A 24,585-nucleotide genomic window follows, 5' to 3' on the forward strand; every position below is an offset into this window, starting at 1 on the left:
GGGCAACATGACTGCAGTGTAGGAGTAGTAGTACTTGATCCCCAGGTAGTCTGGCCGAACAGCCCCGAGTCCCTTAGGAAGACCATGGCCAAGACCAGGCTTTCCCACAGAGCTCTGAAAGAGTGTATGTTGTGTTGTGGGGGTAGGTGATTGTATGCAATGCAGTCTTCCATAATGTGCTTAATAGTATAGGGTGTTGTGTTACATCCTGGACAGACATCATCAACGGAGTCATCCAGCCTCTTCTGGTAGCTTAAGAGGGCTGGATGGTGCCCACATCTCAGGGCCATGATGAGAGTAGATAAAATTGATAAAAAAGATCTGTTTGTATGGGATAAGAGACCAACAAGAGGACACGGAATGAAACTGAAAAAGCCAAGTTGCTTGAAGGATATCAAGAAATATAGTTTTCTTTATAGATGCATAGACCTGTGGTACACCCTGGACAAAGAAATTGTCTAGTCTAAAAACTTAAATGACTTCAAAGCAAAATCTGACTTACTAAGAAAAAGAGACAGGACCCCACGAGAGTGGCTCATTTCCTGTATATCGCAACTAGGTAAATACAACTAGATAAACACACACACACACACACACACACACACACACACACACTTCTTAGAATCAGATTGGGAAAAGGAGCTTAGAGAACAAGATTTAAATGTTATACACTGTATAAAAAATTCTGTGAATTTTATGAAATAGGAGTCCAAAATTACATCCCACAGCACAAAGAAGCAGAAAAGAAAAGAAAGAAAGAAATGGTTCAGTACAGAATGAAAAAAATTAAAAGAAAAAAGAGACTTGCAGTGGAAAAGATACAGAAGACACACTAGTGAGACGGCATATAGCAACTATAAACAGTCCATCTATCTATCGATTGCCAGACGCCTCAATCCCGTTTGGGGTGGCCACAAACAAATCGCCTCCAAGTCGCCCTGTCCCCCGCCATTTCACTGCCCTGCTCCCAACTCACACCCCCCTCTCTCATATACCTCTCCACCCCATCCCTCCATCTCATCCTCGGCCTCCCCCTCCCTCTTCCCCCCTCCACCTCACTCACATACACTCTCTTTGTCAGTCTTTCACCCTCCATCCTCTCCACATGGCCAAACCACCTCAGTGTGTTCCTCATAACGCTTCCTATCACATCCACATACACACCACAACACTCATTTATATCCTCATTTGTCAGCCTGTCTCTCCACGTGACTCCACAGGCTCCTCTTAACCCCATAAACGCGGATCATCTCATTTGCGACGCTCGGCCAAAAGGACATAACGGCGGATCGTCGCGTTTGCGATTCTAGTAAATTTTGAATAACTGCGGGCAAGCAGGCTCCAGCTGGTATTGTCTATCAGTACCACCACCCTCAAGCTACAACTAGCATACTTTACCTTTGTACTACTGACCTCAGTTGTTGCCAAATATCGCGTTTTCCCCCCATCCCCCCCCCCCACCACGGCACGGCCAGCCTGGCTGTGATACATGGCAGCGCTCTGAGCACTCAGAACTGTAAATCTGCGCTCTCCTCTCACAAGCAGTTTGTGCTACTAGGAAAGGCTTGTTTTCCCAGTTGTAACACTAGCTTTTTTTCTCACGGTTTGCCCCTGTTTAGCGTCAGTTTACTGCAGGCTTTCAAAGTGACATTATGGCGAGTTCTAGCTCTTCCCAGTCAGTGCAAGCGGCCGACAGGAACGAGAATAAAGTGGCGGGCGTAAGGCAGAATAAAAAGCGCGCCGTGGTGATCTTTTGGGAAGTAATATGATTGAAAATAATGTAGTAAACATGTTTTTAGCTGTGAAAATGGAAATGTTTGTTGAGTGACGGGAAGACCGCCGCCACAGTGCATGTCGGCCGTATGCTCCGTTGATTTTAGCCTTATTTTCAGTGCTTATTGTACAAATACGGATTCCTAACTACCTTTACGTTGTAGTATAAAGTTTACTGTGACAGAATGAGGCTGTGGTAGAGGGGAAACCGGGTTGCTGGAGGTGTGAAAGTGAAGATTTGGTTACCCAACTTTGCAAGTCTCCACAAGTCCTTGGGTAGTCCACGAAGGCTCAACACCTGTCTCTGGAGAAAGCTGAATGTAAGTACTATCTGCCATACCAAGTATAATGTTCTAGGGTTAATCTCTGATTTTTGGCGAATATTTTCCTACAGGTACTCAGACCGCGATACAACCCCACCACTCGGGGGGGATCGACTGTACACGGCCGCGTTTAAGGGGTTAAATAACTCATTTCCACTGCTCTCACTCTTGACTTGTGTCCTTCCAACAATGTCCAAGCTTCACTTCCGTACGTTAGAGTTGGTATCACAATATTGTCATGTAGTAACTTTTTCACTTCCATGCTCACTTTCCTGTTTCTTATCAATGCTTTCAAGGAACCAGCAACCTTTCTTCCCTGCTGTACCCTTTCAAGCACTTCACCCTCCAAACCTCCATCCTTACTCATCACACTACCCAAATACTTAAACGTACTCACATTTTCCAATTCCTCACCATCCAACCTCGCTGTACATTCACTAACTTCACCTCTCTCAAAGACCATCACTTTACTCTTCCCTACATTCACCTTTAGGTTCCATTTCTTACACACTCTCTCAAACTCATCCACCAAGCCTTGCAGCTCCCCTTCGTCTTCACTCAACAACACAGTATCATCTGCAAACAACAGTACAGGGAGTTTCCAAACACTATCCTCTCTCACCAGGGCCACTCCAACATCCACTACCCAACCTTGTACCTCTTTTATTACCCCATCCATGTACAGTTTGAACAACCATGGAGACATGACACATCCCTGTTTCAAACCAACTTTCAAAGAGAAAAATTCACTTAGTTCACCATCCACACGCACTGCAGCCTTCGCACCATCGTACATACTCTTCACAGCATTCAACAACTTCCCATCTACTCCATATATTCTTAACACTTTCCACAATCCTTGTCTATCCACCCTGTCATATGCTTTCTCCAAATCCATGAAAGCTGCATACAACTTCTTTCCCTTCTCTAGAAACTTTTCCACTAAAGATCTAAGAATGAATATCTGATCTACACAACCTCTTCCCTTCCTAAAGCCTCCCTGTTCTTCTCCAACTAATTTCTCTGTTCTTTCTCTGACTCTGTCTATAAGTATCCTACCATACACTTTTCCTATTATACTAAGAAGACAAATGCCCCTATGATTACCACACACTTCTTTTTCCCCTTTTCCTTTGTACAAGGGAATAATTATACCTGACTTCCAATCCTCCGGGACTCTACCTTCCTCCCAGGCCAATCTGCACATCTTCCACATCCATTCTACTACTATCTCTCCCCCATGCTTCAGCATTTCACCACACACTCCATCAATTCCTGGGGCTTTCACCGATTTAACTTTCTTCATTGCTTCCACAACTTCTATCCTACTGATTTCTTCCTGTCTTCTCACCTCCCTCCTTCTTCCAGCCATTCCCCAGCCACTTATACTCGCGTTACTTCCATCCTCTACGTTCAACAATTCCTTAAAGTGTTCTCGCCATCTGCTCACTTTTTCTCCCTTCTCCACTAGTAATCTACCATTTTTATCTTTCACTCCCCTGCTAACAGTTTGAGGAGGACATCATAAATAAAAGTAAAAATCAACCAAAGCTATTTTACAGCTACATCCAAAGCAAAACCAAAGTAAAAGATAAAATACAATCCATTACGGATGAGGGGATCATCTACACACAGGAGAAAAATATTTGTGAGGCACTGAATAAGAATTTCCAATTAGTTTTTACAGAAGAAAATAATTTTGAGAGGGATGATATGGAACATGCATGCCCACACATATTATCAGATACACAAATATCAGAAAAAGAAATACAGGAGGAGTTAAGTAAATCAGACAAATGAAAAGCAAATGGTCCTGATAAAATTTCATGTTGGGTGCTACATGAATGTGCAAGGGAATTTTTTTTTTTTTATATAGATAATGAATGGAGGAAGGAAATACAAAGGAAAAAAAAAAAAAAGTCCATGTGCCTAAAAGCATCCTCCATTCATAAAATATTTATAACAACTGGATTTAAATTGTATTGGATTAAATGTTTGTGTGAAACAACTCCCAGGAAGTGAATGCCAGAGAGTAGTAGTTCTGGGGATAAATGAATTTTGATAAGCAGAGGTTCTGCATTGCGGGGAAGGGAGTGTGAGTTCATGGGCTCTCCCAGCTGACCGAGTATTTCGGGAGAAAATGTGAAGGGGAGGCACAAATAAAGCCAGTTCATCAGAACACTTACGGTAAAAATATCGATAAAATAATGCTAAAGAAGCAACATCTCTACGTACTGATAATGGAGGAAGGTCCTGCATAATGGCAGGATTATTGATTAATCTAATGGCTTTATTTTGAATTTTGTCCAACTGCCTCAATGCAACCGCTCCACATCCACTCCACAGTAATGAACAGTATTTGATCTGAGAACACACATGACTTTTGTATATTGTGGCCATCTGCTCGTCAGTGAAGAACTCACAAACTCTGTACATGTCCCAGTTTTTTGGAAGCAATTTTAGCAAGGGATTTAACATAAGCTGTCCAGCTTAGGTTGGGGTTTAGAGTAACACCAAGGATATCACTTGTAGTGGATATGGGAATATTGACATCATTTAAAATCATGTGAGAGTCTGAGGGACTCTTTCTGTTGGAGAAATTAATATATTTAGTTTTCTGAGCATTAAATGAAACCAGATTTGTTTGTCCCCATTGATTAATTTTAGAAAGGTCCTGGTTCAGAGAAATTGCTGTGTTTATTATGGGAATTTATAATATCAAACTGTGTAAAGGAGGTACTAAATGTGAAAGAACTATGAAGGGTCGAGTCATCAGCTTAAGAGTGTATTGAGTTGTGAGTGACAGATAGGAGGTCATTTATACGAATGAGAAAGAGGGTTGGCGCCAAAACTGATCCGTGAGGTACGCCAGCATTTATGGAATGAAACTGAGAATAAATTCCATCTACCATGACCCATATTTTTCTATTATGAAGGTAAGAAGAAATTAGAGGAACCAGTGATGCAAGGCCATAGTGTGACATCTTTGACAGTAAGGCCCGGTGCCATACTCTGTCAAATGCTTTTGATATATCAAGTGCTATTGTGTGTGTTTCACCGTGTTGGTTTATTGTTTTGTTAATCTGATGGGTAAGAAGGCAAAGAATGTCTACAGTTGAACGTTCTTGTCTAAATCCATACTGCCGATCACTGATTAATTTATTGATTTCCAGATGCTTGATTATGTGTCTGTTAATTAGTGTCTCAAAAACTTTACTGAGAATGGAAGTTATTGCAATTGGTCTGTAGTTTGATGGATCAGAAGTTGCCCCCTTTTTAGGAACAGGATGGATATTTGCTTCTTTCCAGAGGCTGGAAACCTTGAGGTAGACCATTATCTTTAATATTCAAGGAATCTTTGGGTCAAGGTAAACTACCTGTTATTTGGATGAAAGCAAACATTGTTCCCTTATTCAAGAAAGGGAACAGACAAAATCCACTCAACTACCAACAAGTATCACTAACCAGTGTTGTAAGCAAGATATTAGAAAAGCTGATAGGAAAAGTTTGGGTAAATCATCTACAAAAACACAATATGATAAAAGAAAGTTTGGTTTCAGAAAATGAAAATCAGGTGTTACTAATCTGTTGAGCTACTATGATAGAGTAGCAGAACATTACAGAAAAGAGAAGGATGGGTGGACAGTATCTATCTAGATTTCAAGAAAGCATTTGACAGAGTACTGCCCCAAAGACTTTTATGGAAACAATACCATCAAGGAGGAATTAGAGGCAAACTGTACTGTTGGATGCAAGATTTTCTCAGAAAAGGGGAAATGAGAACAGTAATAAAGGGGAAATTACTCATCATGGAGGGAAGTGACTAGAAGAGTTCCACAGGGCTCAGTGCTGGCACCAATTAAGTTTTTAGTGTATATAAATGACAAAGATAGCAACATTAGAAATGAAACCTATCTAAATGTGTTTGCTGATGATGCAAAAATACAAAGGAGAATTACAAACACAGACTCTTGTAAAGAGCTACAAGAAGAATTAATTAAACTTCATGAATGGAGCAAATACATGGCAAATGGAATTCAATGTGGACAAGTGTCATGTAATCAAGTTTGGTAAAAGTGGAAAAGTGGAAAGTGAAGCTTGGACGTTGCTGGAAGGACACAAGTCAAGAGTGAGAGCAGTGGAAATGAGTTATTTAAGAGGAGCCTGTGGAGTCACATGGAGAGACAGGCTGACAAATGAGGATATAAAGAAGCGTTGTGGTGTTGATGTGGATGTGATAGGAAGCGTTATGAGGAACATACTGAGGTGGTTTGGCCATGTGGAGAGGATGGAGGGTGAAAGACTGACGAAGAGAGTGTATGTGAGTGAGGTGGAGGGGGAAAGAGGGAGGGGGAGGCCGAGGATGAGATGGAGGGATGGGGTGGAGAGGTATATGAGAGAGGGGGGTGTGAGTTGGGAGCAGGGGAGTGAAATGGCGGGGGACAAGGCGACTTGGAGGCGATTTGTTTGTGGCCACCCCAAACAGGATTGAGGCGTTTGGCAATAGATAGATAGATAGGAAAAAGACCTAATTGGGATTATAAGTTAGGAAGTAAAACCCTACACATATCAGAAAGAGAGAAGGACCATGGTGTGATTATCAATAACAGACCATCTCCGACTGACCACATCAGTGAGAAGGTACGGAACATGTATACACTGCATGCAAATATGAGAATAGCCTTCACGTACATAAATAAAGACATGCTGAGCAAGATAATATCATCATTCATCAGACCAACCCTGGAGTATGCATCAGTAGTCTAGAATCCTCATCTGTAAAAGTTCAAAGAGCCCGTACAAGATGGGTACCAAGCTTAAGGAATCTAAGCTACGAAGAAAGACTAGAAAAACTGAATCTACCTACACTACAGGAGAAAAGGAAAAGAGAAGACATAATTATGCTATATAAATGCATATCAGGGAAGGAGAAAATAGACATAAATGAATATATAACCTATGGGGAAGCATCAGCAAGAGGACACTGCAAAAAACTGCATAAAAAGGGAGGCAATAAAGATGCAAGGAAAATTAGATTCCCAAACAGGGCAGCTGATCAGTGGGATGCACTGCTGAATGAAGTAGTGTGTGCCAAAACAATTCATAAATTTAAGGATATGTAAGATAAAAATGGTGTAAGACACAGGACAGTATGAGCTTGACTGATCCTGTAAAGATACAATTAGGTAAGAACAATTAGGTAAGAATACACACACACACACACACACACACACACACACAAAATGCTGACCAGGTCTTGGCATCTAATGAACAGGTTACCATAAGTTAGTTCAGATTAAGCTCGGTTTGCTCAGGTTGTGAGAATCAGCTGTCAGATACTCACCAGGACTTGGAGCCTGGTGGTATGGTTAAGTTTAGTTAAGTTAGTTTACATTAAGTCAGGGCATAAGAATCATTAAGCATATACTGACCAAGTCTTGAAGTCTGGTGGAGAATGAGAGGTGGTGGGTGGGGAGATGGATGGTGAATTTTGCCTTGGACCCAGTGAATCCTAGGCTGGAAACTTGCTCCATGCGGTACTGAGCCTGCAGTGATGGAAGCAGTGCTGCCTGGATGCTGAGACTCTGTTGACAAAAATATAAATCAGTGTCATATGTTGTTGGGACTGCTGAGACTCTAGACTAATATGACTGTGAACCCAGCTGACTGAAAACTGAAGCTGGCTTTATCTTGTTGTCCACCATCCCTGCAACTTAAATTAACCTAACCGAATTAAATATAACCTAACCTAACTCAACCCATCTTAGCCTAACACAATGAATCCTCGGCTAAGTACTGTACAGGTGGGTCTCATTATGGAAGCATCCGTTATACAAGATACAGATGATATGAGAATGGGTAATTTAGACTCAATTTTGGTGATGCAAGCTGGGTCAGGTAACATAACCTTCTTTTTTCCTTAAGTTACGTACTCCTTTATACAAGCTTTTGCGATCCTTTTTTTTTTCCTCCATTATATGGGTTTCCGCTATCCAAAAAGTCCTCTACTAACATATCCCACTTGCATGACGGAACCTGCCTGTGCTTATTCCATTCAAAACTGTATATCTGTAGGGATGATAGTAGTGCTACCAGGATGCTCAAACTCTGAATGAAAAAAATAAATAAATAAAAAATATTAATAATAAAAAAATTATAATATCAAGGGTCATATGAATAGCCCCCTGAATCTTGGCTATGTCCTTTTAGGCTTATTATTGTTGCTACCAAATGATTTTATCTGCTTTAGGGAAAGACCTTCATACTGACAAGGGTTTATTAAGGCTGGCGGTAACTCCAACAGTTCAAAAAGTCTATCCTTAGCTGAATTAATTCATTAGAAGACATACACAATGATATACAGTATTCGGTATAAAAAACATCCTCGGTCCCATTATTAAAACACTGAGCCCAAAGACATCTGTTTTCATTTCATTCTGCCATCTCTAGATAATATTTCTTTAGCTTAGAATAGGCTTTCTGAACTAGAGGGGTTAGATGTAGCATTAACAAACCTCTTCAATATGAGAGGCTGTTCCTACGTTGAGTACTGTACAAATAAGGGTCATATGGTAGGTCCATTGAATCCAAGTCAGCATTTTTAATTTACTATTGCAGTCTTCCTGCTACCAGACAATTCAATTTATCTTACCACAAAGGCATCTCAAACTGATGAGACCCACTATGAGCAATAACTAACCCTTGTGGTTCACAAAGTCTCTCCTAACCTGAAAAAAATCATTAAGATATGGCAAGAACAAATATGGGAAAAAGATGCCACCACACTCAATGGGTTAACACAAGGGTCATATACTTAACCAACTAAGCCCGGCAGATATCTCTTCTCAATTTATTCTTGCCATCTCCTTGTTGCTGTTCTTGCTCAATCCTGGTTTATTTGGCTGAGCAGACCTGCTTGCTGATCACAGGCAAGCAACTGCCCTTGTGGAGTCATTCCAGAGGAACAGCACAGTACATACACTGTGTAGGGATCTAGTGCCCCCTTGTGATAGACAGCATCTCAGCAGGGTTGGATCAGGGTCCTCCACATGGCATGAGACAGGGAAATATGAAGTGGTATGGCTCCTGGGTAGACACCACATTTGCACCATTCAGGGTAATCAGCACAACTATATGCAGGCTACTCACTCATGCTTTTCCCATCAACTGACAATTATATCGAGGTTTTGGCAGACTTTTTGGCCTGTAGGGATTTGATATAACACTGGTAAACTCCCGCAATAGGAGTGACTTTTCCTTAGTTTAATAAAATTATCTGACTGCTTTATTATATGTATGTATAAGATGTTTAGTGGAGAAGTATCTAGAGAAGGGAAGGAAAGTGTATGCTGCCTTCATGGACTTGGAGAAAGCTTATGACAGAATAGATAGGCAAGGTATGTGGAAGGTATTAAGAATATATGGAGTGGAGGGGAAATTGTTGAGTGCTGTGAAGAGTATGTACGAGGGAGCTAGGGCTACGGTGTGAGTGGATGGTGAGCTGAGTGAGTTCTTTGATCTCAATGTGGGACTGAAACAGGGGTGTGTGATGTCTCCATGGCTGTTTAATATATATATGGATGGGGTTGTAAAGGAGGTGCAAGGTAGGGCAGTGGATGTGGGGGTGGCCCTAATGAATGAGGGTGAGATTTGGAAGCTTCCGGTGTTGCTGTTTGCTGATGATACAGTATTGTTGAGTGAAGATGAATGGGAGTTGCAAGGTTTGGTGAATGAATTTGGGACAGTGTGTAGGAGGAGGAAGCTGAAAGTTAATGTAAACAAAAGTAAAGTTATGGTGTTTGAGAGGAATGAAGTCACAGAGTGTGCAGTGAGGTTGGATGGTGAGGATATGGAGAATGTGAGTGCATTCAAGTACTTGGGTAGTGTGATGAGTAAGGATGGAACTTTGGGGGATGAAGTACGTGAAAGGGTACAGCAGGGAAGAAAGGTTGTTGGTACACTGAAAGCAGTGATGAGAAATAGGGAGGTGAGTATGGAAGTTAAGAAGTCACTGCATGATGGTATTGTGATCCCTACCCTGACGTATGGAAGCGAGGCCTGGACCTTGCAAGAGGGGAACAAGTCAAGAGTGAGAGCAGTGGAAATGAGTTACTTGAGAGGAGCATGTGGAGTGATGTGGAGGGACAGGTTGACGAATGAAGAAGTGAAGGAACGTTGTGGGGTAGATGTGGATGTGGTTGAAAAGATTAGGAGAAATACACTGAGGTGGTTTGGACATGTGGAGAGAATGGAGAATGAAAGACTGACTAAGAGGGTGTATGTAGGTGAGGTGGAGGGAGGGAGAGGGAGGGGTAGACCGAGGATGAGGTGGAGGGATGGAGTTGAGAGGTATATGAGGGAGGGGGGGGTGAGTTGGGGGGAGGGGAGTCAAATGGTGGGTGACAGAGTGACTTGGAGGCGTTTTGTCTGCGGCCACCCTTTGCGGGATTAGGGCGTCGGGCTATAGATAGATAGATATATATATATATATATATGGAGCCTCTGTGGTACAGTGGTAGAGTGTGTGTTTCGCATGCTGGTGGACGAGGGTTCGCCTCGCGCCAGAGTTATAAAAACGTTGGGAATCGTTCACCGAGCCACTTGCTACTTTGGCGGACATAAGGGATGCTGTGGTTGAACCAGTGTCGCATACTAGTATGCTTGCACCCAATCGGCTTAAGGCGGGCCGATTACACTTGGTTCACAGACTACACACACATCCAAAGCCACTACAACACTACAATTACACCTACAAGCACTTCTCACCCTACATACAGTCTCTACCTGACAGCCTAAGCCACTGGATAGAGATACATTAGCTTGTATCGTCCCTGCTTCGGTAGGGATAGGCCAGTCCTGCAGTGGACCTCAATGGCTGATGATGATGATATATATATATACACACACACACATATATATATATACTGCCAGATACCTCAATCCCGTTTGGGGTGGCCACAAACAAATCGCCTCCAAGTCGCCCTATCCCCCGCCATTTCACTGCGCTGCTCCCAACTCACACCCCCCTCTCTCATATACCTCTCCACCCCATCCCTCCATCTCATCCTCGGCCTCCCCCTCCCTCTTCCCCCCTCCACCTCACTCACATACACTCTCTTCGTCAGTCTATCACCCTCCATCCTCTCCACATGGCCAAACCACCTCAGTGTGTTCCTTATAACACTTCCTATCACATCCACATCCACACCACAATGCTCCTTTATATCCTCATTCGTCAGCCTGTCTCTCCATGTGACTCCACAGGCTCCTCTTAAATAACTCATTTCCACTGCTCTCACTCTTGACTTATGTCCTTCCAACAACGTCCAAGCTTCACTTCCACACGTTAGAGCTGGTATCACAATACTGTCATGTAGTAACTTTTTGACTTCCATGCTCACTTCTCTGTTTCTTATTACTGCTTTCAAAGAACCAGCAACCTTTCTTCCCTGCTGTACCCTTTCAAGCACTTCACCCTCCAAACCTCCATCCTTACTCATCACACTACCCAAGTACTTAAACGTACTCACATTTTCCAATTCCTCACCATCCAACCTCGCTGTACATTCACTGACTTCACCTCTCTCAAAGACCATCACTTTACTCTTCCCTACATTCACCTTTAGATTCCGTTTCTTACACACTCTTCCAAACTCATCCACCAAGCCTTGCAGCTCCCCTTCGTCTTCACTCAACAACACAGTATCATCTGCAAACAACAGTACAGGGAGTTTCCAAACACTATCTTCTCTCAACAGGGCCACTCCAACATGCACTACCCTACCTTGTACCTCTTTTATTACCCCATCCATGTACAGATTGAACAACCATGGAGACATGACACATCCCTGTTTCAACCCAACTTTCAAAGAGAAAAATTCACTTAGTTCACCATCCACACACACTGCAGCCTTCGCACCATCGTACATACTCTTCACAGCATTCAACAACTTCCCATCTACTCCATATATTCTTAACACTTTCCACAATCCTTGTCTATCCACCCTGTCATATGCTTTCTCCAAATCCATGAAAGCCGCATACAACGTCTTTCCCTTCTCTAGAAACTTTTCCACTAAAGATCTAAGAATGAATATCTGATCAACACAACCTCTTCCCTTCCTATATATATATATATATATATATATATATATATATATATATATATATGTGTGTGTGTGTGTGTGTGTGTACAGTATGGTGCAATCTCTTCAACTGCGAGATTTTTAAATGCGAATTTATAATAAGCTCCAACATCATGCAACAATTTGCAACATCAGTAAATCATAGATATTACACAAAACTCACAGATGCAGCCTCAAAAGTGACGCTTTTTCAATGCCTCGTGTAATACACGCCACAATTACCACAAGCCCACGCGTCTAGCCGGGCGTAAACCAATTGTAGTCAAGCATGGCATTTACTAAACCAATCATGTTCAAGCACAGCACTTAACATAAGCCAACCACAGCAATTCCCTTCCATGTCAAGCATAAACGATGTGTATGCTTGACGTCCTGGCATCCAGCTCAATGCATTGTGTCCTCTCCAGTGTTAGCTTGTGGTTTCAGTGTGGTTTCCAAGAGGATTCTCTCCCCTCCCCATGCTTCCTCTGCCTGCCCAGTGTTACCATGGCTGATCATAACCCTCCTAAGCCTACAACTTCTTCGAGGAAAGGGAAAATGAAGCCAACATTAACTTACATCCGAAAGTCAGATGTAATATGGAGGACTGACAACGGCGAGAAGAAACCCAAAGTTGCCCACCATTACGGACTCAACGAATCAACGATACGCACCATCTACAACAACAAGGAAAAAAATTCCTATGGATCAGGACCTGTTGATAGCCATGTAAGATGTTGAAGTGAGGTTTTCATCTGGACAAAAGGTGTTTGAAGATGTTCATAAAACAGCAGGCAAGAAACACTGCAGTTGATGGACCAACTGTAAGTGCAAAGGCCAGGCTGTTCCACAGTGTTACCTGTAGATGTCTTGGCACCATCTCTGAGAAGCCTTTCTCCACCAGTTATGGGTGGTTTGCAAGTTTTCTCTGGAGGAAGGGGATCAGAAACGTGCACCTGACTGGCCAGAAGGCATCAGCAGACACAGCAGCGGCCTTGGATTTCCCTGAGTTTCTGAAGGCTGTTGTGGATGAGGGAGGTTACACCAACTCAATGATATTCAAAATGGAGGAGACAGCCCTGCAATGGGAAATGTTCTCCAAGTCGATGGACATCTCCCATCAGCAGATGCAGGCTAGGGGATGTAAGTCTGACTGGTCACAGTACACAATTGTTCTGTGTAAAATGCCGTGGGGACCTTTAAAATGAAGCCCTTTATCATCCGCAATGCCAAGAAACCACACACCTTCAGGAACCCAGGGGATATGAGCCTGTCAAGAGTGTACTGGCAGCAGCAAGACAGAGCCTGGGCTATAACCTCCCTTGTCATTGAGTGGTTTGATTTATTTGTGCAGGAAGCTAAGGAGCATTGTCAGAGGGTTGGCATCCCCTTCAAGGTGCTCCTGTTGATGGATAATGCTCTGTGCTAACTGCAGCACCTTGCCTCTCGCCACCCTGGAATCCAGGTGCTGTTTTTGCCACCCAACACCACCTCCTTTATCCAGGCTCTTGACCAAGAGGTAACAGCGAACACCATAGTCATCTATCAGCAGCTAATACATCAATAGTTCATCAAGGCTGTGATGGATGATGCTCCTGAGATGGCTGTGCTTCAGGACATAACGGTAGGGTAGGATAGGCCTGAGTGTGGTGTAGAACAGCAACAGGACCTGTTGGTGGTAACACTAGTGACAATGGTGATGACAAAGGCCAAGAAAAGGACGAAGATTTGCAACATAACCCCACAGCTCCGCAGTCTGTCTTGACAGTAGCAAAGTTTTGGCATCAGCACAACATTAAGTGCTCAACTGATGGGCAGCTTAAGGTGTGGGGTGGGTGAATGTGGCAACAATCGTCCATGCTTGGCGGCTCATCTTCCCTCACCTTTGTCTGCCACCACCATGTCATGTACAGCCAGTCAATGAGGGAGCAGCCCAGGTTGTGGAACTCACCCTCCACTTGCCAGGGTTTAACAAGGTGCCACCTAACAATGTTATGGAACTGGTTAACACACAGCTAGAGGCGACAGAGGCAATGTTAACTGCTGTTATGCAGGATGATGAGCATGTGGTTATGATGGAGCGTTAGAGAGAAAGAGGAGAAAATGTGATAGAAAAAGTGGATCCTTTAATGAAAGACATGAGTGATTTGCTTGTGGTCACAGATATGGCAAAAGAGAAAGTGGAATGCATGGACAGTGAAGTGAGGTGTAATATGGTTATCATTGCTCTTGAAAAGGGATTTCAATGTCATAAAAAGCTGCATAACAATAAGTGTTACCAGGAGCTAATCACCCAACACTCTGGCCGCCCTCAGCCAAATCCACAGCCTGAGCCACAGCCTGGCCCTTCGCATGCAGCCGACTCTTATGACGACATGGAGGCAACTGAGGGTGATGATGACACCACTTCCGTTGTCTCCATACTGGATATTGAGGGAATCCTGAGGAAGTCTGATAAGGAGGAAGCAGCATACAGGCAGCAGCACACTTGCCTGAGTGGCCATAATCTGCCTTAAGCCTCAGAACCCCTCCCCCCACTCCCAAACATACAAGTAATGTCATCAGACAGAGTTAGATAAGAATCTTACAATACTGTTCATTCCCAATAAATATACAGTAATCACTCTAATATCCGGACGCCCAATAACCGAACATCCCCACTAACCGAACCTTATCGTCCTGGGATCAAACATTCCCAAAATGGTCCGAAAATCCAAAAAAATAAAAAAAAATAAATCGATTTTTTGCCGTCCGTAATTTGAACTTGCCGCGCGCGCCGCGTGAGAGCATTGTTTTGGTTCGTCATTCCTCCGACGTCCGATAGAGCGCCGCTGCATCCTCCCCACTTCCCGCCTGTCTCTCAACGCAACAAGACCTACGCTGTTCGCCATGGCTGCCCACGTGCTCGCTTTTGTGGTGGTGCCGTACTTTCTGCAAGGCCTCCTGCTGCTCTCTGCCCTACTCTTAGTGTGTGTGATGATGGCCCCGCCTCCTGAGAAAAGGAAGAGAGTGGTGTTGACTCTGGAGAAGAAACGGGAGATATTGGAGAAGGTTGATGCGTGTTGGTCTTCCTCACGCATTCTCCGCGAGTTCAACCTGGCCCGGTCGACTTTGTTCGATATCAAGCGTTCCCGAGACAAGCTCATGCAGTACACGGCTGACTTCTCGTCGAGAAGCAAACGCAACGTGGAGAGGAAGGTTATGTTTACCCCCAAGTATGCAGAGATCGACTGCTCCACGTTGATTTGGTATCGACAGCAACGTGCAGCTGGTGTGATGGCTCGTGGAACGGAGCTGAAGGCTGCTGCTGAGAAGTTTGCAAGGCTTCACGATGCCCTTGACTTCAAGGCATCCGAGGGTTGGCTCTTCGCATTCAAGTTACGACATGGCCTTACTAACCGTAAAGCACATGGCGAAGCATTGGACGCTAACGAGGATGGAGTGGACGAGTTTCGGCACAAGGTGAAAGGCTTGATCGACAGGGAGGGCCTCACTCTCGGTCAAGTCTATAACGCTGACGAAACTGGCCTATTCTATCGCTCGGTGCCAACGAACACTCTAGCCGATGAGACGGAGAAGCGTGTACCTGGCCGCAAGCTTTCTAAGGAACGGATATCTGCTTTGTGTTGTGCCAATGCTAACAGCATGCACCGGCTTAAGCCCGTTACTGTTGGCCGTGCAAAGCAGCCTCGGTGCCTTCGTGGGGTGATGGATGTCCTTCCTGTCGTATGGTACCATTCTTTGAAAGCATGGTTCACAGCTGTGATTTTCAAAGACTGGTTTCACCATCACTTCATCAAGGAGGTCATCCATTACCAGACAAAGACACTGGGAATTCCTCGCGACCAGGTAAAGGCTCTCCTTCTCCTCGACAATGCACCTGCCCACCCGTGCGACAAGGACTTGGTTGCTGAAAATGGCCGTATTAGGTGCATGTTTCTGCCACCTAATACGACTGCTCTCATTCAACCAATGGACCAAGGAGTGATCGTGGCAACAAAGCGCCTGTACCGTCGGAAGTTCCTGGACGAGGTGATGGTTGTCCTCAAGGACGAGGACGAGCGCAGGGAAGGACGTGACACTCGAGGCAAGCGGACTTTGGAAAACCTTCGCCGCTACAACATCAAGTCTGCGCTGTACAACTGGGCTAGTGCATGGAAGGAAGTCCCTGTGAAAACTCTTGAAAATGGTTGGTCTCGTCTGCTTCTTGGAACAGATCTGGAGTACGATTTCCTAGGGTTTGACGTGGATGACTTCCATGCACGGCTACGTACGCACGGCGACGATGTTGATGTGGATGATGTTCGTGAGTGGTTGGATGACGACGAGGGAGATCCTGGGTATCAGACGTTGTCTGATATCGAGATCGCGTCTTCGGTTGCTGGTGTCAGTCCCGAACTTCAAGATTCCAACGACGATGGCGATGATGATGCGGACTCCTCTCAGCAGGACACTACTCCAGCCATCCCCAAGCTGAGCGCACTCCGGGAACATCTAGAGTTCGTCCTAGACTACCTGGAACACCCGGACTGCGTCAGGGAGATGGGGCCCTTGGGACTCGTGGAGGAAGTGCGTGCTTTCCGGCACCGCATCATCAATCGCCAGAATCGTCGGTCCTTGCGTCAGTCAACGACTGACAGTTTTTTCAGGCCCGTGACCCCCGCTGTGCCAAGCCCTGGTTCCACTCCGTTGCCTCCCCAAGACAGGCCCTCATGCTCCGAGCCACAGCCCAGCACATCAGCTACAGTGGAGTCACCGCTCGATGTGAGTTTGCAGCTATCTTCAGAGTCTTCTGTAGTCGGTACGCCATCACCACGACCCACCGATGCACCCCTTGGTCACCTGCCAGTGATACTCTTGGACTCTGACAGTGAATAAATAGCAAGAACTTCTCCACTAGATCACACGGGAATTTTGAGTGTTGTGCAGTGAAAAAAACAGTGTGTTGTGTTAAGGTTTTCAAGTTGGGAGAAAAGACTCAGTAGAAAAGAAATTTAACGTAACTAACCTTCTTTGTTTTGGCTTTGGAAAATTTAAAAAACTTGGGAAAAGTTAATGTGCAACACTTAAAGTAAAATGGAACATTACTTGGACTAAAGTGAACACTGTGAAAAGAACGGACTTCTGTGTGTTAGTGACTAAGTTCAGTGCAAGACTTCAGGAAGAGTGTAGTGCAAGTGCTTCAGGAAATCGTTCTTACTGTCAGAGTCTGAGAGGAGGCGGTTATTCATCGAGGTGGCCAGGGACTTGCTGTAAGTAGCCAGAATGTTTCATGTTGTACTATTTTCCATACTATATTTACCAGAATGTTTCATATTGTACTTTTTTCCATACTATACTTACCAGAATGTGTCATACTGTACTTCTTTCCATACTATACTTACCTCATGCATGTGCAGTAGGAATGTGTTTTTCAGAGTTAGGTTCGGTTAGAGTCCATAAGTACCAGAATGTTTATTAATGTATGAACATACTTCTAAACCCACATTTTATGTTTCTTTTGCATTTATTTCAGTCATTTATGTGCCTTATTGGTGTGATTTGGGTGTTAAATAGGTGCTATGCATGTCCTGAGGGAGTTGTATAGGTGTTTCTCTGAGTTAGGGTCCATAAGTACAAGTCCATAAGCTGGGGCCCAATATCCGGACGAAACCAATATCCGAACCTACCGATGGCTCTATTGATCCGGATATTGGAGGGGTTACTGTACTTTACTAATTTCTTTTCTAGGTTGTTAGTGTTTGCTGGTGACCAGTCTGAAGTAGATTTCAGGGTAAGGGTGGCAACTTTTCCAAGATGACAAACCCGTAAGTAATTTTCCCTATACGATTAGCTATCTGTAAATCGTGGAATTCTCAAATCGTGGCATGTTCGGTACCATAAAGCTGAGATTTAGGAGATTCCACTGTATATAAAGACAAGGATACAGTGTACAACATACAGTGAAATATCAAATTTTGACAGTTTAGAATTCGATGAATCAAATTTCGATGCATTATGGAGTGGTCTGCCTACCTTACTTTTCGATGCAAAGTCGCGTATTTCGATGCTTTCAGGGCCAGACTCAAACCAAAACAAGCAAAGATAATATTTATTATGCAAACCAAAATGCTAGAAGTGAAGAAAAATGATAAGAAAAAGTATGAACCTAACCTAAGCTGTGATTTCACGAGAATTAAAAGTCAACCAAAGTTTATTTCTGTTGACTTGTTATGTCATAATGTTGACTTGGGCGCCATTTTCTTGTCCATGCGAGGACAAAATCCGACATTGTGATGTCAAATTCCAACTGGGACCCTTCAGGTTGACTTTGCCTCAACAATGGTTGGGAGCAGTGTTGCCCCCTTCCAACCTGATGCTGATCACAAACATAAACACCGTTCAGCTGATTCTCAGTACTTCACATTCTTCCCACTTTTCCTCATATTTAACCATGGCTAAGTAAATAAGAATTATATGGTGGTTATTATTTAGTTAAACGTGCAAAATTTCTTCACAAAATTAAAGAACTCAAAATATTTGTGATGAAGGCAGACATGTTCAAAGATTTACAAGCTCAACATTTTGATAATAGTGTCAGCTTGTGAATGTAGTGTGGCTGGTGTTACGACGACAAAAACGTTTGTAATGTCATTACATATACTGAGTAGTAAATACTGAGTCATGCAGTTGCTTCTATGCTTTCCATATACAGGTAGACATTGTTCATTAATTATTTATGACACCATATTTGTTGTTGTCAGTGAGCAAGCGGGAGGAGGGAGAGTGATCAGCTGATAGTTTGTTGTATAGGTGATCACTCGTCGAAGATCAACCCAGCTGAGTTGGTCAGTCAATCAGAATATTTGACTTATTTCGCACGAAATCACGGCTCTAATATTGTATGTGACATGTGCTCTCACGGCCAGACTCCAACCAAAACAAGCAAAGATAATATTTTTGATGCAAACCAAAATGCCAGAAGTGAAGGAAAATTATAAGAAAAAGTATGAGCCTAATCTAATATCATATGTGACATGTGCTCTCAGGGTGAGTCCAACCAAAACAAGCAAATTTAATATTTTTGATGTGAACCAAAATGCTAGAAGTGAAGGAAAATTATAAGAAGACGTATTAATTACATATGAGTCTGGGGGAAATAGCAGTCAGATAGATTATTTTCTGGTTAGGAGGGCCGATAGGAGATTAGTGAGGGATGTTAAAGTTATAGGAAGTGAGGAGTGTGTGCAGCAGCACAAACTATTGATTTGTGATATGGTGCTTAAAGAACAAGTGATGAAAAAGAGGACTTATGTACCTAGGAGGAAATTATGGAAGCTGAAAAACCAAGTAGTAAGGGATGCCTTCTATAGCGAGTTGAAGAGAGTGGTGGCTGAACAGGGAGCTGTAGACAGAGGCGTTAATGAACAGTACAGAGCCCTCAAGAACAATTTCTTGAGAGTTACTGATGTAACATGCGGCTGGACAAGAGGACCACCAAGACATAAAGTAACTTGGTGGTGGGATGAGGGTGTAGAAGCTGCAGTTAAGGAGAAAAGAAGGCTTTTCCGGGAATGGAAGAAGGGTGGTAGAAAAGAGGAATATTTGGCTGCCAAGCAGAAGGCTAGAAGAGAGGTATACAGGGCAAAGTCTGAGTCACAGAGACTATTACTTGATAACCTAAATCATGGGGAAAGGAAAAATATGATATTTAGGGTGGCAGGTCAGGTGAAGAGGGATAATTGGGATATTATAGGTGAGCAGTGTGTGACGAATGATGAAGGAAGAATAGTGGTGAACAGTGAGGATATTAAAGATGCATGGAGAGAGCATTATAACCGGTTGTTGAATGAGGAGTTTGACTGGGACAGGGAAGGTTTGGAGCCAGCAGATCCAGTGTCTGGTCCTTGGCCTTTGATTGCTGCTGCTACTGTGAGTGAGGCAATAGGCAGGATGAAGGTGGGGAAGGCAGCAGGTGTGTCTGGGTTGACTGCCAAAACATTGAAGGCCTCAGGCGATATAGGGGTGAGGTTAGTCACTGACCTGATAAATAGGATTATTTATGTGTGTGTTGTCCCAGATGACTGGCTGAAAAGTGTAATTGTAAATGTGTATAAAGGGAAGGGTGATGCCCTGGAAAGAGGAAATTATAGAGGTATAAAGCTTTTAGATCAGATAAGGAAGGTACTGGAGAGAGTTTTAGAAGGTATGATTAGAGAAAGGGTGAATATTGATAAGATGCAGTTTGGGTTTATGCCAGGTAGGGGGACCACTGATGCCATATTCATTGTTTGACAGCTTCAGGAAAAATATACTGGTAGGAGAAGGGATCTTTATTTTGTTTTTATTGATTTGGAAAAGGCCTTTGACAGAGTCCCTAGAGAGGTGGTGAAGTGGGCAATGAGAGAGCTTGGCTTGGAGGAGTGGCTGGTTAGGGTGGTTATGGCTATGTATGTGGGTGCTCACACCCAGGTAAGAGTGAATGGAGATTTGAGTGATGAGTTTTCCGTGAATGTTGGTGTGCATCAGGGGTAAGTCTTGAGTCCCATGTTGTTTATCATGGTACTTGATGCCCTCTCACGTGACTTTAGAAATGGACTCCCGTGGGAGTTGTTGTATGCTGATGATTTGGTGTTGATTGCAGAGAACGAAAGGGAGGCGGAGGAAAGGTTTAGGAAGTGGAGAAATGGTATGGGGCACAAGAGCTTAAGGGTAAATGCAGATAAAACAAAATTGATGATATCTAGGGTTGGTGGCGGTACTGTCAAAGACGAGGGAGAGTGGCCATGTGCAGTTTGCCACAAGGGAAAGGGAAGTAATTCCATCTTGTGCGGTGTTTGTGATAATTGGGTGCATAAGAGATGTAGTGGTATCAAAGGTAGACTGCGAGATAATGCTGATTTTATGCGTATGGCGTGAGCAGGTGGAGATTGTCAGACGTGAAAGGACTGAACTTGCTGGTGAATCTCTTGAGTGTGTGTTGTGTGCTGGAGGTGGGGCTGGAGCCAGCTCTGTGGCTAGGGTGAGAAGTGGTTGGAAGAAGTTCAGGGAGCTCTTGCCTCTCTCCTGACATTGAGAGGACTCTCCCTACATGCTAAGGGGTCTTTGTATGCAGCATAAGCAACGTTGGGTCTGGTTAGTACTTGGATGGGTGACCGCCTGGGAACACCAGATGCTGTTGGCATCCCTACGTGTCAAGTGGGGTTGGTGGAGGATTAGTGCCCCTCCCTGTAAAACAATTAACTCTAAGCCCTTGGCCACCCCGTTTGGGATACATGGTGTCTGGCAATGAATGAATGAATGAAATGTGTTAGGAGCGTAATGCTGTATGGAAGTGAGACCTGGGCAGTAAAGGAGGAAGATATTCGCCGGCTCAGATGTACAGAAATGACAACGATTAGGTGGATGTGCAGTGCGTCCCTGCGTCCAAGGCCTGGAGGGGCTGGGTTTACGATGGAAGAGTTGAGAGGTAGGATGGGACTGGAGTGTATTTACCTATTTGTAGTATACAGGAACTGAGCAATGCTCGTGTTGTCCTGTCTCCATATCCACATTTATCAAGTCTACCCTTACACACATGAATGTTTTTTCTCATGCACCACCTCTTTGTCTAAGTCATTCCAAATATTTAAGTATTTACCTAATATACCTAATTGTGATATACACGGAATGTACTATGCTCGTGGGTTTCCGTCGCTGTTTCTCAGTAAGTCAAATTTAGCTTTAAACTTGTTTAAGTTTTTAGACTGGACAATCCCTTTGTCCAGGCTATTCCATAAGTCTATATTTCTGTAAGGAAAGCTATATTTCTTGATATCCTTCAAGCGGCTTGACTTTTTCAATTTCATTCCGTGTCCTCTTGTTGCTCTCTTATCCCATACAAACAGATCTTCTTTGTCAATTTTATCTACTCCCACCATGGTCCTGAACACTGCAATCATGTCTCCCCTCTTTCTCCTTTCCTCTAAGGAAGGCAAATCCAGTTTTTCTAGCCTCTCTCTGTATGACAGGTCTGTCAGACTGGGGACCATCTTGGTTGCTGTTCTTTGTATTCTCTCAATATTGTTTATATCTTTCTTTTTGTGTGGGCACCACACTACCGCTGCATATTCTAACCTGGGGCGGATCATGGCCACTATCAATTTTTTCATCATCTCCTCATCCATATAGTGAAATGCTACTCTTATGTTTGTCAAGAGTTTATAAGTCTCTCCAACTATCTTGTTAACCCTTTAACCGCGGGCATTGTTTTGCCCCGACTGGCCTCTCCCGCAGGGGTTTCGACCAAAATGTAAACAAACTTTAAACCTTTATAACTCTGCACAGAATAAATCTAGAGCGAAAAATAAGGTACCATTAGAAAGCACTAACCTTCGGCTTTGCAATGATGTAGGTTTCATGATTTTGTTGACTATCACTGGATGGGCAGTGCCATTAGAAGTAAGCGATCTAAAATCACTATTTTTCGCTCACACACCATTACCTTCGCTCATACACCATTACCAAATGCCAACCTCATTCTGATAATAATACTATAAACATATATGAACACTGTACATACGATAAACACCCACTCCGTGTTCAATAAGGCAGGTAAAAGGCACTGTAATTACCCGCACTTCACTGCCACATCAGCGGTGTTGTAATCACTATTTTTCGCTCACACACCATTACCAAATGCCAACCTCATTCTGATAATAATACTATAAACATATATGAACACTGCACATATGATAAACACCCACTCTGTGTTCACTGAGGCAGGTAAAAGGCACTGTAATTGCCTGCACTTCACTGCCACATCAGCAGTGTTGTCACTCACACAGCTGGACAGATACTGATGCGTGTTTGGTCCAGGGTGGGGTGGGGGGCCCAGGGGGTGGGAGGTGGGGCCCCAGGGGGGGGAGGAGGGAGGTGGGGGTCGGCTGGAGTGAAAGAACTTAATAGCTACTCTCCCTTGAAACAACTGGCGCACGGAAAAAACGCGGGGTATTCAAAATATTCACAAACATTCAAGAATGACACCCGCGGTTTGGTCCAGTTTTTGCAATGTCATTCTGGAATGACACCCGCGATTAAAGGGTTAATGTGCTTTTCTGGTGACAAACTATCTTGGACCAGCACTCCCAAAATTTTCTCTTCTCTCCTTTTTGTGATTAATTCATTACCCAACAAATAATTCAGTGATGGCCTCCTGGTACTTTTACCCATTTCCAATATTTCACATTTCTTTACATTAAATTTCATTTCCCACGTCTGGCTCCAATTGTGTATCCTATCCAAATCCTCCTGCAGTATTTTACAATCCTCCTCAACCTCTACCTTCCTCAAGATCTTTACATCATCAGCAAACAGACTCGCATAACTGTTCACTCCATCTACCATATCATTTACGTAAATCAGGAACATTACTGGCGCCAACACTGAGCCTTGAGGGACTCCACTTGTTACTTCCCTCCATCCAGACATCTTATCCTTTATTACTGTCATCATTTGTCTGTCTCTCAAAAAGTCTCTCATCCATTCCAGAAGTTTCCCCTTTAGTCTTCATATATATTCTAGTTTCCACATTAGTCTCTTGTGAGGTACCTTGTCAAAGGCCTTCTCTAAGTCTAAGTACACACAATCCACCCAACCATCTCTCTCCTGTACCACGTCAATCGCTCTTGAGTAAAAGCTCAACAAGTTAGAAACACATGACCTTCCACTTCTGAATCCAAACTGACATTCAGCCAAAATATTCATCTCTTCCAGATATTTTATCCATCTGTCTTTCAGGATTCTCTCACACAATTTTGCGACCATGCTGGTTAGACACTGGTCTATAATTCAGGGGTTCTTCCCTGTTTCCTCCCTTGTAAATTGGTACCACATTTGCCCTCTTCCATTCTTGTGGCACTTTCCCCTCTTCCAGTGAGCATACAATTAAACTGTGAATTTTATCTGCCAGTTGTTCTCTGCATTCCTTCAGTACTCAATTAGAAATTCCATCAAGTCCTGGGGCTTTCCTTCCATCTTGAGTTTCCAGTAATTTATACACTTCCTGTACCTCCACTTTTATATCTTTCATCACTGGAACATTTCTAATCACTCCCTCCCCTTCCACAAGCTCCTTTTCTTTAGTGGAAACTGACTGGAAACGTTTGTTCATTATTTCTGCTTGCATTGCAGCATCCTTAAAGACCTCTCCTTCTACTTTCAGTTTGGTGATTCCTTCCTTTTGTTTCAGTTTGCCATTAACAAATCTATAAAACAGTTTGGGTTCATCCTTGCATTTGTCTATTATACCTTTTTCAAAATTCCTTTCTTCTTCTCTACGTATTCTTGTGTATTCATTTCTTGTTCTTTTATATTCCTCCTTTGTTCTGTTGTTACCTCTCTTTCTC

At 43.5% G+C, this 24,585-nt stretch overlaps 1 protein-coding gene across 1 annotated transcript in view; it reads right to left on the minus strand.

The window, feature by feature from the left end:
• Nucleotides 1-24,585, minus strand: part of tweek (transmembrane protein KIAA1109 homolog tweek) — an 839,779-nt gene that overhangs the window by 463,191 nt on the left and 352,003 nt on the right. The window contains 1 exon segment of the mRNA XM_080283669.1: nt 7,529-7,681. Within this exon segment, the coding sequence (XP_080139795.1) occupies nt 7,529-7,681 (153 nt within the window).

The sequence above is a fragment of the Coenobita brevimanus genome, chromosome 98, assembly GCF_032717465.1.
Source record: "Coenobita brevimanus isolate Jiangsu-jjx chromosome 98, ASM3271746v2, whole genome shotgun sequence".
Lineage (NCBI taxonomy): Eukaryota > Metazoa > Arthropoda > Malacostraca > Decapoda > Coenobitidae > Coenobita > Coenobita brevimanus.